Here is a 12153-nt window from a genome sequence, read left to right on the forward strand (position 1 = left end):
TAGAAATATCCTGGGTGCAAAATTTCTTTCACTGCCTTAGTAAATAAAAACAATTTCCTCTTATTTCTGATGTTCAGGGTCAGAGCTGATGCTTACTGTATGTACCCAAAACGATACCATTTGCACACAGGAGGGAAGTATCCGTGAGAGTTACCTTCACGGAAGCAAGTTTAGGACTGCATTGCTTGAAAAGAGCAATTCTTGGAAGGTTAAAAAGAAAGTTGTTAAAGCCTCTTTTCTCTTGCACGTACATAGCAAGACTAACTCCGGACCTCACTTTCTAATGATAATGTAATATAAAAATCAGTGTTGTAGAAAAGGTGGGATGTGTTCACCCTTTATGCTCATTAAAATAATATGGGAATAACAGCAAAAAAGGAAACAATGAGGGATGGCCACTCTTCCACCTGTGCGATGCCTAGAAAGCATGAGTCCAAGCAGTTTTCCCCTTGCCCTGCTCCTTTCCAAGGAAAAACCTGCTCTTTGGTGATAGATCAGAACAAATGTCTGTCTGGAGAAAACACAAAATGTTGTTTTCCGCGGGGTGGGGGAAGTGGCAAGGCCAGAGGAGTGTGGATCAGCCCTCAATCGCTCTCTGCAATAGGTCTCAGCAGCAACAGGCTGCTGTGCTCCTGGATTTACACATTTTACTAGGCAAATTTTCTTACATGGAGATTATTCTAAATCTGATCAAATTGTGTACAATAAAAAGGAACTGAATATTCTGCCTCCAGACTGAACAAAGCAAAATTATATTACATCCAATTTATTCTATATGCTAGAATATATATTGCATATTATATCCAATTTATTATCCAATTATATTATATCCAATTTATTTCTGATTTTTTAGAGAATTGATAGGACCATAGAATTGTAGAGTTGGGTCCAACCCTCTGCAAAGCAGGAATCTCAGCACACAAATCCCCCATCTCAGATGAAACCATACCGGTCCCTGGTTAGTGCTAGCAGTTTTATTGCTGTACCATTAAGCTGGGTAAATTTCATAATATCTTGGCAAGAACAAAGATGGTAGAAGACAAGAGAGTGTATCAATATGGATACGGGAGCTATACTAGGGGCTTTGCACCTTTGGGAGCCTTGCTGGAAACCTTATTTTTCTTCTTAGAATGGATCTGACAACCAAATTCTGCTCCATCAGTCCAAGAAAATTTCATTCTACACTTCCTTTCCCTGGCCACTGTGCAGGAAAATTTATATGGTGCTTCGTGTTTTATATATGGGGCTAACCAAAGATCATGGGCTGTGGTCTAAACCACTGAGCCTCTTGGGCTTGCTGATCATGTCACCAGTTCGAATCCCCACAACAGGGTGAGCTCCCGTTGCTTGGTCCCAGCTCCTGCCAACCTGGCAGTTCAAAAGCATGTCAAAGTGCAAGCAGATAAATAGGTACCGCTCTGGCGGGAAGGTAAACGGCGTTTCTGTGCGCTGCTCTGGTTTCGGTGTTTCGTTGCGCCAGAAGCGGCTCAGTCATGCTGGCCACATGACCCAGAAAAACTGTCTGCGGACAAACACCGGCCCACTCGGCCTGTAAAGCGAGATGAGCGCCGCAACCCCAGAGTCGTTCGCGACTGGACTTCACTGTCAGGGATACTTTACCTTTGTTTTAAACCAAAGTTCATAGAAATTAAAAGGTAAACTACTTTGGATTTTAAATAGTTTTATTTAATACTGATGTAATCCCTGTACACAGCAAAGCACTAGCTTATGACCCTGAATGCAGAAGAGTTGTTTTCATCTAGCGAATATGGTACTTGGAGGAGAGAAGTTCCCAGGGACACAAGGCAACATGTACAGGAAAGTGTCTATACATTCTTTGCATAGATAAATACCGGTAATGAGCACAGAAGCCAATGCAGAGGAAACAAGTTAAAGACCAATCTGATATAAGGATAGGTGTTTCCATCCAGGTTTCTAGTGTTCAGGATTCCAAAATGAATACCTAAAATATCTTGAGAGAATAAAACCTTAGTAAAGAGCAGTTACGTTAGAATCTTGGCTGCTTAAATCAGAGCTATCTGAGGTTATGTCTGAACTTGCATCCGAAACATCAGGGCCACCTTGATCTTTAGCAAAGTTGATGAAAACCTAAAATGAAACAAAATATATGAAATTAAATGTCACCTGCTTTATGGATTGCTTACAAATGCCTTCCCATATTCATGAGCATGTAAAGAGACCTGGCAAAACATAATATTCCACAGGCAAACTATTGTTTTTCCTATTTCCTACAGATCCCTCTGAAATTTCCTGCCTTATATATTCCTCTTTTTGTTTTAATAGCAAAATGGATTAGATGTTAAATGTACTGCCTTCATGTACTGCTTGGCTAAAGAATTCACGTTGTATCTCAGGTACACCTATATTTTAAAAAATCTAGCTGGTATCTGCCACATTGTTCCTATGCTTTGGGCTGTGAGCTTAGAATGATATAGCTGGTAAAAGCTGCTTTTAGATATTCTATGTTCAGTAATGAGGCAGTTTGCAAAGGAAATGCAATATATCTAAAAGATACCACCACCTGCATAAACCTGCTTCAGGTGTCCCTGCCTTTGGAAGTAAAAAGGTGGGTCCAAAAGCAGGTGGTGGTGCCCTGATTTCGGATTCCCTCCCCAGAAGCATGTGCCTGACACCAAAACTGCTATCTTCTGGGTACTTGATTAAAACTGCCATGTTCTTCAGGGCTTTTGATAGTAAATAATATTGATCTGTTGGCTTCTCTCTGATGTTTTAAGTGCTTACATGTTTAGGTTGCATTGTGTTATTTTAGGTGTTGGTGCTGTGTACTGTTATTTATAAAGACAATCAAATTGCTAGCTGCTTTCGATGCCCAGAAAGGCAAGGCAGACATATTTAAAATAAAAATAAACACATACATAGATACATGTATAGTATAATTGGACAAGTATCATTCCATACCTCTTCTAGAGTTGTTTGACTCACTGAGAAGTGCCTGATTTTGAAGACGTCTTTGTTTGCTTCCAGCATTTGAAATATGTTTGCTACGCCTCCAGCAGACACCGGGACGTGATATTCCACCATATTCAGTTGATGGTCCTGTACCAATAAGAAGATTCACTGCTAATGAATGCCAGATTCAGAGGGGGTGGGTGGGCACTGTTTATCTTATTGATCGATAGCTATCCTTATGAGCTCTGGCCCCTTTGTGTGTTCGTGTTTATTCCTCTGTACGGCCTCCTTTTTTCCAATGCTTCTGTTGCTGATTCTGGATCTCCACACAACAATTATGCAAGGAGCACCAGAATCAGTTAGGTCCAATGTTACTAGCTGCTATTGATCAGAAAGATGTTTCAAATGTTGGTTCTCTCATTTTGTCACTGACATGATAGATACTTGGTCGATTCATTTATCAGCTTGCAGAGGAACTATGTAAAATCTTACACCTCAGTCCCCCTGCCTTTATAATAAGAAAGTAATATTTGGCTGGTGCTGTTAAATCATGGAAGTACTTTAATGACAGCATTGCTGAAATAAGTGAAGACACTTTAAAAATTCTGCTAGTGCTCAAATGCATTCAAAACTATTTGCCCTCATTCTTGCCAATATCTGGGTTTGTACCACTTTAGGCTGCAGGTGGATACTCAAAACATTTATCACTTCTTATAACAGAATGCCCTGCACATTCCTTTATATTTACCTTCAGATGTGTATTTGGAAAGGTCAATTGCAAAAATTCTGTCAGCTTTTCTATACTATCGGAATTATTATTCAAATGCATCTTCACAGTGAAACCTTTTCCAAATCTGGAGGGATAAAAGGAAATAAAATATTTTATGGCATGTAAAAGATGTTTAAAAACTAGAATCAAGCAGTCCTTCTAGGACACCAAACAAAAACTATATTAAATTCTTACAATAACTGCAAGGACATTAGGGATAAATATGACCGCTGTCAATGTGCAGAAACCCACATGTCAGGGATAGTCAACATGCAGGGTCTGGAAGAAGTAAGGCGCAAGCAAACTATCGGTGCAAGATGAATTAAGCAGAGCTCCTTTCCTCCACCCAGCTGATGTACATGAGTGCATGCACCTCACAAAAATCAAGGTCATCATCAGGCGGAATAGGCTAGTGGTCAAGTCTTCATTTCACCATTTCCTGCTCAGTTGGGTCTCACAGTAAATTGTTGCAAGAGAGACATTTTACCAACCTGCTCTTTATATGCTGCAGTGAACCCAGGCACTGGAAACATCCATTTACCATGATAGCCAGTCTTGTGCAGAGAGCCTCACATTCTTCCATGCTGAAAAATGGAGAAAGTAGAGTAAAGAAGTCCCCAAGAAGCACGAGAAGAATCTATGATGGTGAGAATGTGTGTGGAGTGGATCTCCAGCGTATTTGGAAAATTCACACAATCTGCACATCAGTCAATATTAAGCAGCATGGGATTCAGCTGTTTGACTTCCCAGGGCTGCTAATAATAATAATAATAATAATAATAATAATAATAATAATAATTTATTTGTACCCCGCCCTTCCCAGCCAAAAACTGGGCTCAGGGCGGCTAACACTAAATAAAATCACAACAAAAACATAAAAACAATCAATTTAAAATACAGATTAAAATGCAAATTCAAAATTAAAACAGCAGTCTCATTTTCAAATAGCCCACCAATAAAAGAATGAAGCATAAGTATCAAACAGAAACCAACCCAAAGGTCAGGTGGAACAGCCCTGTCTTGCAGGCCCTGCAGAAAGATGCCAAATCCCGCAGGGCCCTGGTCTCTTGTGACAGACTGTTCCACCAAGTCGGGGCCAGTACTGAGAAGGCCCTGGCCCTAGTTGAAGCCAACCTAGTATCCTTGTGGCTCGGGACCTCCAAAAAGTTATTATTTGAGGACCTTAAGTTCCTACCCGGGACATACCAGAAGAGGCGGTCCCTTGGGTATGAAGGTCCTAAGCCGCATAGGGCTTTAAAGGTCAAAACCAGCACCTTAAACCTTACCCTGTACTCCACCGGGAGCCAGTGCAGCTGGTAGAGCACTGGATGAATGTGGTCCTGCGGCAAAGACCCCGTGAGGAGCCTCGCCACGGCATTCTGCACCCGCTGGAGTTTCTGGGGCAGCTTCAGGGGCAGCCCCGCGTAGAGCGAGTTACAATAATCAAGTCTGGAGGTGACCGTCGCATGGATCACTGTGGCCAGATCAGGGCGAGAGAGGACTTTCCCCGGACTGTCATACACTCTGGGCAGTGCCAAGCAGCAGCACTGCTGCATTCACAGAATCAGAATTGTACAGTTGGAGGGGACCATGAGAGTCATCAACTCCAACATTCCCTGCAGAATTTCCTCTCAGAGGAAAGCAAAAGCCCTTTTTGGGTGTGCTGCCTGGACAAGCGAGGGCAAAAGTGTGCAATGGGATGGAAGTGCACATATTGGTCCCGCTGCCCAAATCACTGGGCATGCCCCCTCCCCAACTCTGTGTTTAGTGCAAAGGCCTGAAGGGGGCTTGCTATCCCATTTGCCTGAATGTCTTCCATAATCAGGAACTGACCCCTTTCTCATCCCCACCATGGATCATCCTATTGTATAGCAAATCAGAACTAAGTCTGGCCTTTTTATTCTGAAAAAAAGCTATTAATAGAACTTTTCCATTTTCCAAGCACCTGCCCTAAAACACAGATAACAGCTTGGGGAGGATTGCCATTTTTAATCGCTGCAACGTTAAGCTTCTCCAGCTTTTCGTTTCATCGGGGGCAGTTGGCTAGATCAAGCAACGCTTTCCCTCTGCTCTGTAATTCTGTCTGCTCTTGAATGAGAAAGGAAGGGAACGCTCCTATCTTATCACTTTGATAATGTTCCAGGTCTGTAGCAAAATGTGCAATTATTTCTTATTTAGCTGCTGACTAGAAGGTCTTTGGGCAGCTGCCGAAGGACGAGGGGCTTTTGGGAGGTATCTTTCAGAGGAATCTGAGTCTCAGAAATTCTGCTCCACTGGAAACAGCAAGGGAAGCTGTAGTGGGGAAAAATGTAATTTAGTATGGGACGGTGAAACCCAACGTAGCCTAAGTGGGCAATGCAACATGACTTCTCCTCTCTCCCCCTTCCAGCCCTCTGTGGACCTCCAAAATCTGCACCAGTGGGTTGTGGAAACTTGCAGTGCATATTTTTCAAGGGGTGCTGGGGGCTGGAGAGAGAAGAGAAGTTGGAAGTCTTGCTACGTAAGTGGATTTCTATAGCGCAAGTGGGCAGGCACCATGTTAGTCCATGGATATTGGTCTGTTTTTGTGTTGCATTCTGTGTTTCATTGTAAGCCACTTTAAAACGTTCTTTTATATTTCCTGGGCTAGTTATATGGGCCAGTCCATCATTTCAATTCCATTTTTTCTTTTAGCTTTTAGCTCAGTGGAGCACATGGCAGTCTCTATTTACGCTCACTCTACCTTAAGTGAACAAATATAGGTTTGAATACAATTCTTTTTGCCTAACGAGGAACAGGGCTCATCTCAATGTGGAAAGTGAGTCTGAACATTTTCATTAGAAGCCCGGAACTCTACCTGTGAGAAGTAAGTATCACTGAACATTGGTTCTGTACTTCCTCTGTGATGATTTTCCACAGGTGTCTCTTAGCGTTAGGGTCCATGCCAGAGCTTGGCTCATCCTAAAATAAAAGAATTTGACAGCAAATGTAAAAAGTAAAGGAACTTGTGATTTGTTGCCACACTATCCTCTTTTTTTTCAGGGGGAACCCCACTAATATTTGGCCTTCAGAGTAATCTCTCCTCCCTTTTTGTTGTAGTTTCTTCCAGAAAAGATTATTATTATTATTATTATTATTATTATTATTATTATTATTATTATTATATAATAATAATAATAATAATAGCAATGCTGTAATAGTAAACCTGCAACAGAAGCATGACTAAACAGATGCATAGAATGCATCCTAGAATACAAAAAAGTTACTATGAATGGCAAAAGTCAAATGCTACTGTGTACAATGAAAGTGGCTAATATTAGAGATAGATGCACATGGTTACGATGTTGGGGGCAGATAATGTGTATGACTTCTATTCAAGAGTGGTACTTGGGCTGCGCACATTCTTACTATTCCATTTATAGATTACAGCAAGGTTACTGCTTTGAGCGTTACACAGACAATAGACCACAGATGAGCTCGCATATGCTATTATCCTTCAGCAGGCATCATCAGCAAAAATTGTCAGGCACTTCCGTGATTGTTTGAATTGTGATTGTTTAGTGATAACATGATATTTAAAATGGGAACATCACAGCTTGATAGTCAGAGACCAGGCTGAGTTTGCAGTTGTTCTGCTGAAGAAATCTCCTTCCCAACTATTAGAAAATGCACACGAAAGCTCATACCAAGAACAAACTTAGTTGGTCTCTAAGGTGCTACTGGAAGGAATTTTTAAATTTTATTTTGTGGTGTATAAATGTAATACATAAATGAGTGAATGAATGACTGAAATGGAGGAGCAGCTCGAGTGGCCAATGGACCAGTTACAAAGGCAGGAGACCCCGCACAGCAAGTGCTGCTGCTTCGAAGGAGTCTTGAGGACAATCTGGATGCTACATTCCAGGATGCACAGAAGTTAATTGGGCAAGAAGCAGAGACCGTGACAAGCACCCCTGACGAGAAAAGGGAGACTCCATGCAAGGAGGCCATGGCTCGGCCTGATCAGATGCTACAAGGGGTTGAACTTGACTGTCAACACCCATCAGCTGAGTTCGCTATTAGAGGAAGTGACGGGCTGCCCTGTCCTCAGTCCACAATCCAGGATTTAACATAAGAACCTTAATGCCCCTTAATGGGTGAGATCGTGTTTTGCAGAGTTAGAAGATTGGAGCAGGTTTGCAAATTAAATGAGAAAGAGAGGGAGAAGGAGGGAGGGAGATGGTTGAAGATGAAGCATTCTTGGGTGCAGCTATTTTCCATACAAGACCTGAGCCAGGATTAATGGCTGTGCTGTCTGCTTTACAGGAGTGTATTTGTCTCCATTAGGTTTTGCCCATATATTCGTAAATAAGGCAAATGCTGCACAGATTATACAACTCTCCTATGTTCTCTCACCCAAAATAAACAATATCCTGTAGCCTACCCTTTGAACTTCTCAGCACTTGAAGTGAGATGTGTTATATGTTAATTGGAGGGGAGAAGAGTGTCTATTTATTTAAAACTTTTATATTCCACTCCAATTTGGAGCCCAAAAAATGATTTTATAAAAAGTGAATGTAGAGTGTTTCTGATTTCCTTGAGAATGGATCATTTATTGTGAAACATTAACAAGCCTTCCCTGTTGTTCAGTTTCTATTCAGAGCATTAATCTCATGGCTAAATGTTCTGAGCACACCCTCTCACTCTAACAATTAATGTGGTGCCCCTTTTTGTTGCTGTTGTTTCTGTAGCAGTTTAGAGAAGATGGTGAATCAAAGTCTCTCCCCCCCCCCCACAGTGTTGATTTCTTACCAGGAGTAAAATTGAGGGTTTTCCAAGAAGGGCCAGAGCAGTTGATAACTTTCTGTTGGTACCATAGCTGCACATAGAAGTGATTCTGTGTTGGTAAGACATCAGGTTAAGTCGATAAAGAAGCCGAAGTACAATCTGTGGAAACATATTTTGCTTTTAAGATTGGGCACTGATAGGTTGTCATTGATGCAACTCATTGGGCCACTCACACAATAACAGCAAGACAACAAAACCATTAGCACCTGACATTCAGGCAAATGAGTTACTTCGCCAGCCTCAAGACTGCCTAACATTTATTTTGCCTCTCAGATGCCTTCTTTTTTTTTTAAATAGCTCAGCCTGAATGCTAGCTAATCAGCAATTTGAAACTTGCATACATTTAAATAAAACTTCGCTAGATTTATAATGAACGGAAATAACAACCCTCTTATTTTTGTTCATCCTGTTTAGTCAAATTAAGCAATAAGTATTGAACTCTAAAAACTGCTGTCATATTTATAGCCTCTTTGCGCTAAACACAAGCAGTGCATGCCTAGCCGCTCTGCCAGCTTGGAGTTAGCAAAGAAGGAAGGTGAATAAAACAGGCTCAGCATTCACAAGACCTTCATGTTAAACCCTGCTGTTTTGTAAGGCTGTGTTTTGTATGTGTTTTTCTGTCGTGTCTTGAACTTGGCACCTACCTTCCACCTCCTAGGCCACATTTGCCATTGATTTGACAGACATACCACCCAGTGAGGAGAATGCTGATTTGGTTGTCTCTCCTTCTCCTCTCCCCGCCATGATTCAAGCAGGCTCTCTGCTCTTTTATTTTTAAAGCCCTGTATGTACATTTATGCAATCACAATGCATATCCAGCTCTTCCTTCCTTCTGTCTTTCCTCTTTCTTTGTCAGAGGCTTTTTTTTCAGTTTTGAAAATTACTTCTGGGAGGAAGTGGGTTAATAACCTCACCGGTTCCCAGCCAGTCAGCAGCACCCTGGGCAGAAACTTCTGCTGCAAATCAGAATAATAGGCCTCCCATGGTTTCATTCCAGGGGAGAAGACTGGACATTTGGCAGTTGCTAACCTGTATGGCTGCCCAAGATGACGTGGCAAAGCAGAAGATCAAGAACTCAAATTTAGCTGAAACCAAAGCCTTCATCTTTAAATTCAAGTGGAACATCAATTATTAAAGGTCTAATTTAGGGAGGTCTAATTATTATTAAAGGTCTAATTTAACTCTAGGGAGCTGGGTATGTTTAGCCTGGAGAAGAGAAGGTTAAGCCATGATAGCCATGTTCAAATATATCAAAGGATGTCATATAGAGGAGGGAGAAAGGTTGTTTTCTGCTGCTCCAGAGAAGCGGACACGGGACAATGGATTCAAACTACCAGAAAGAAGATTCCACCTAAACATTAGGAAGAACTTCCTGACAGTGGGAGCTGTTCGACAGTGGAATTTGCTGCCAAGGAGTGTGGTGGAGTCTCCTTCTTTGGAGGTCTTTAAGCAGAGGCTTGACAGCCATCTGTCAGGAATGCTTTGATGGTGTTTCCTGCTTGGCAGGGGGTTGGACTGGATGGCCCTTGTGGTCTCTTCCAACTCTTATGATTTTATAATTGTCACTATGCTTATTTGTCTCCCTAGAAATGCCATAGAGCTTGCATGTATCCAGATTATAGTGGAGAATGAAAAGGGAAACCTGCTATATAAGGCATTCTATTTTATACATTATTATGCGATGGGTAAAATTATGCAGGTTTGTTGAAGACCATGGTTATCTCAGCCATGATATGCAAGGGAAGTGAAAAGAGTTGTCCTTTATCTTATTGTGGACTAATCTGAATTATTTGGCAACACTCTGGAGGAGCCTGATCCCTAATCTCTGTATATTAGCCATTGAAGAAGATACCAAAAAGGTCAAAATGCAACAGGCAACTTGACTTTCAATTCACAATCTTCACACTTGGGACAGTGAAATCCTATACATGCCAGCTCAGAAGTAAGCCTTGTTGAGTTCAGTAAAGCAAAGCCCCCCAAGTTTTTTAACTGTAGCCTAAGTCCCCTTGACTGGGTGGCTTCCTTGTGCTTTGTAAGGCAGTAACTTGTGATCTGCTAAGGAATCTACAGGTAGTTGTTTAAAAATCCAGCTACTGAATAAAAATTTAAGACAACTGATATTATTTATTCAAATACTTTAGTAATTTGGTCAGATATATGAATGTATATCTGACCAAAACACGGTGTCTCTTCAGGAGTTATCCCTATAAAGCTGAAGTATGAGTAGAACAGGATTACAGAGGGCAGTCTTTACATCATCCCACAACTTCTTCCATGTGCTTTCGTGTTTGGCTGCTTCTTTTGAAGCTGGGGGCCTTCTGTACTCACGGTTGTTCCCCTCCTGTTTCCAGGGTTTTAAACTGCAGGGGGAGTCTCTACAACTACAGGAGGCTCCCGCTTCTGAAGTAGAAGCCGGACATCAGAGCAGCCAGATGATGAGGTGATGATGGGGGTAGGGTCAATGGTTCCCCCTACTAATGTTTCTTTCCTTGGAAGTAACACCCAAAGAGGGCTACGGTGAGCAGAGTTTCACAACAGGCTCACTGCTACCTTTATGTACACCTGCTTACCCCTTTAATATGTTTCTCTGGGATGCCATGCAGTCGGGCATAGTAATACATATGTTCTTCCACTGTCAGCAAATCATCCAGGGCGTCCTCTTGAGGACAGTATCCAAACAGTGACCAGTGTGCATCATCAACATCATTCAAGGATCTGAATGGATACATTTAAGTTATGTGAAAAGTTTCAGTCAATAAAGGTTAGGGTTAACAGAAAACAAACACCTAAGCCCAATGTAGTAGTACCCTGTTTCTCCTAAAATAAGACATAGCCATAAAATAAGCCATAGCAGGATTTCTATGCATTTGTGAAATATAAGTCGTTCCCCAAAAATAAGCCATACCCCGAAAATAAGCCATAGTGACGTGGTACCTCCCATTAAAACTGCCTTGGGAGGCGTGGCTATGCAGCGTACTGATGCAACACGGTTAAAATAAGACATCCCCTGAAAATAAGCCATACTGTGTTTTTTTGAGCAAAAATAAATAAATAAGACGGTGTCTTATTTTAGGAGAAACACGGTAGCAACAGCAGCAGCAGGCAGAAATAACTAATAATTGATTACTTGTACCCCAGCCACTCTGGCTTGCTTCCACCATTAGAAGACAACAAAACACCAGGCATTAAAAGCTTTCTGTTTTCCTTCAGGTGTCTACAGAAGGCCATATAATTGTCATATAGCTGTTTATCTGTTTGACATTTGATGGGAGGGCGTTCCACATGACGTGCGCAGCTACCAAGAAGGCCTTCTCCCTGTAACTTCACTTCTCACAGTGAGGGGACCTCCAGAAGGCCCTTGGAACTGGACCTCAATATTTGGGCTGAACGATGTTGGTGGAGATGCTCCTTCAGGGATACAGTGCTAAGGCCATGTCTTCGCAGACACTTTGTAGACACAAAGTGTGAAAGTGCATGCAAGCAGGGGAGCAAGATCTCACTGACTGGTCTTGTTTCCTCACCCTAACCCTCCACAGGGGACGCGGGTGGCGCTGTGGTCTAAACCACAGAGCCTAGGGCTTTCTGATCAGAAGGTTGGCAGTTCGAATCCCCACGACGGGGTGAGCTCCCATTGCTTGGTCCCAGCT

General features: G+C 42.0%; 1 protein-coding gene across 1 annotated transcript in view; it reads right to left on the bottom strand.

Moving 5' to 3' along the window:
- Positions 1-1662: 1662 nt before the first annotated feature.
- The window catches only part of ABCA12 (ATP binding cassette subfamily A member 12), a 140206-nt gene continuing 129715 nt past the window's right edge, over positions 1663-12153 (bottom strand). Inside the window, exons 48-54 of the mRNA XM_033153541.1 lie at positions 11077-11221; positions 8471-8605; positions 6537-6640; positions 4192-4284; positions 3680-3785; positions 2941-3078; positions 1663-2109 (exon numbers count right to left, since the gene is read on the bottom strand). Coding sequence (XP_033009432.1) covers positions 1990-2109; positions 2941-3078; positions 3680-3785; positions 4192-4284; positions 6537-6640; positions 8471-8605; positions 11077-11221 — 841 coding nt within the window. The 3' untranslated portion in view covers positions 1663-1989. The remainder of the gene's footprint in view (positions 2110-2940; positions 3079-3679; positions 3786-4191; positions 4285-6536; positions 6641-8470; positions 8606-11076; positions 11222-12153) is intronic.

This window comes from Lacerta agilis, chromosome 1, assembly GCF_009819535.1.
Source record: "Lacerta agilis isolate rLacAgi1 chromosome 1, rLacAgi1.pri, whole genome shotgun sequence".
Lineage (NCBI taxonomy): Eukaryota > Metazoa > Chordata > Lepidosauria > Squamata > Lacertidae > Lacerta > Lacerta agilis.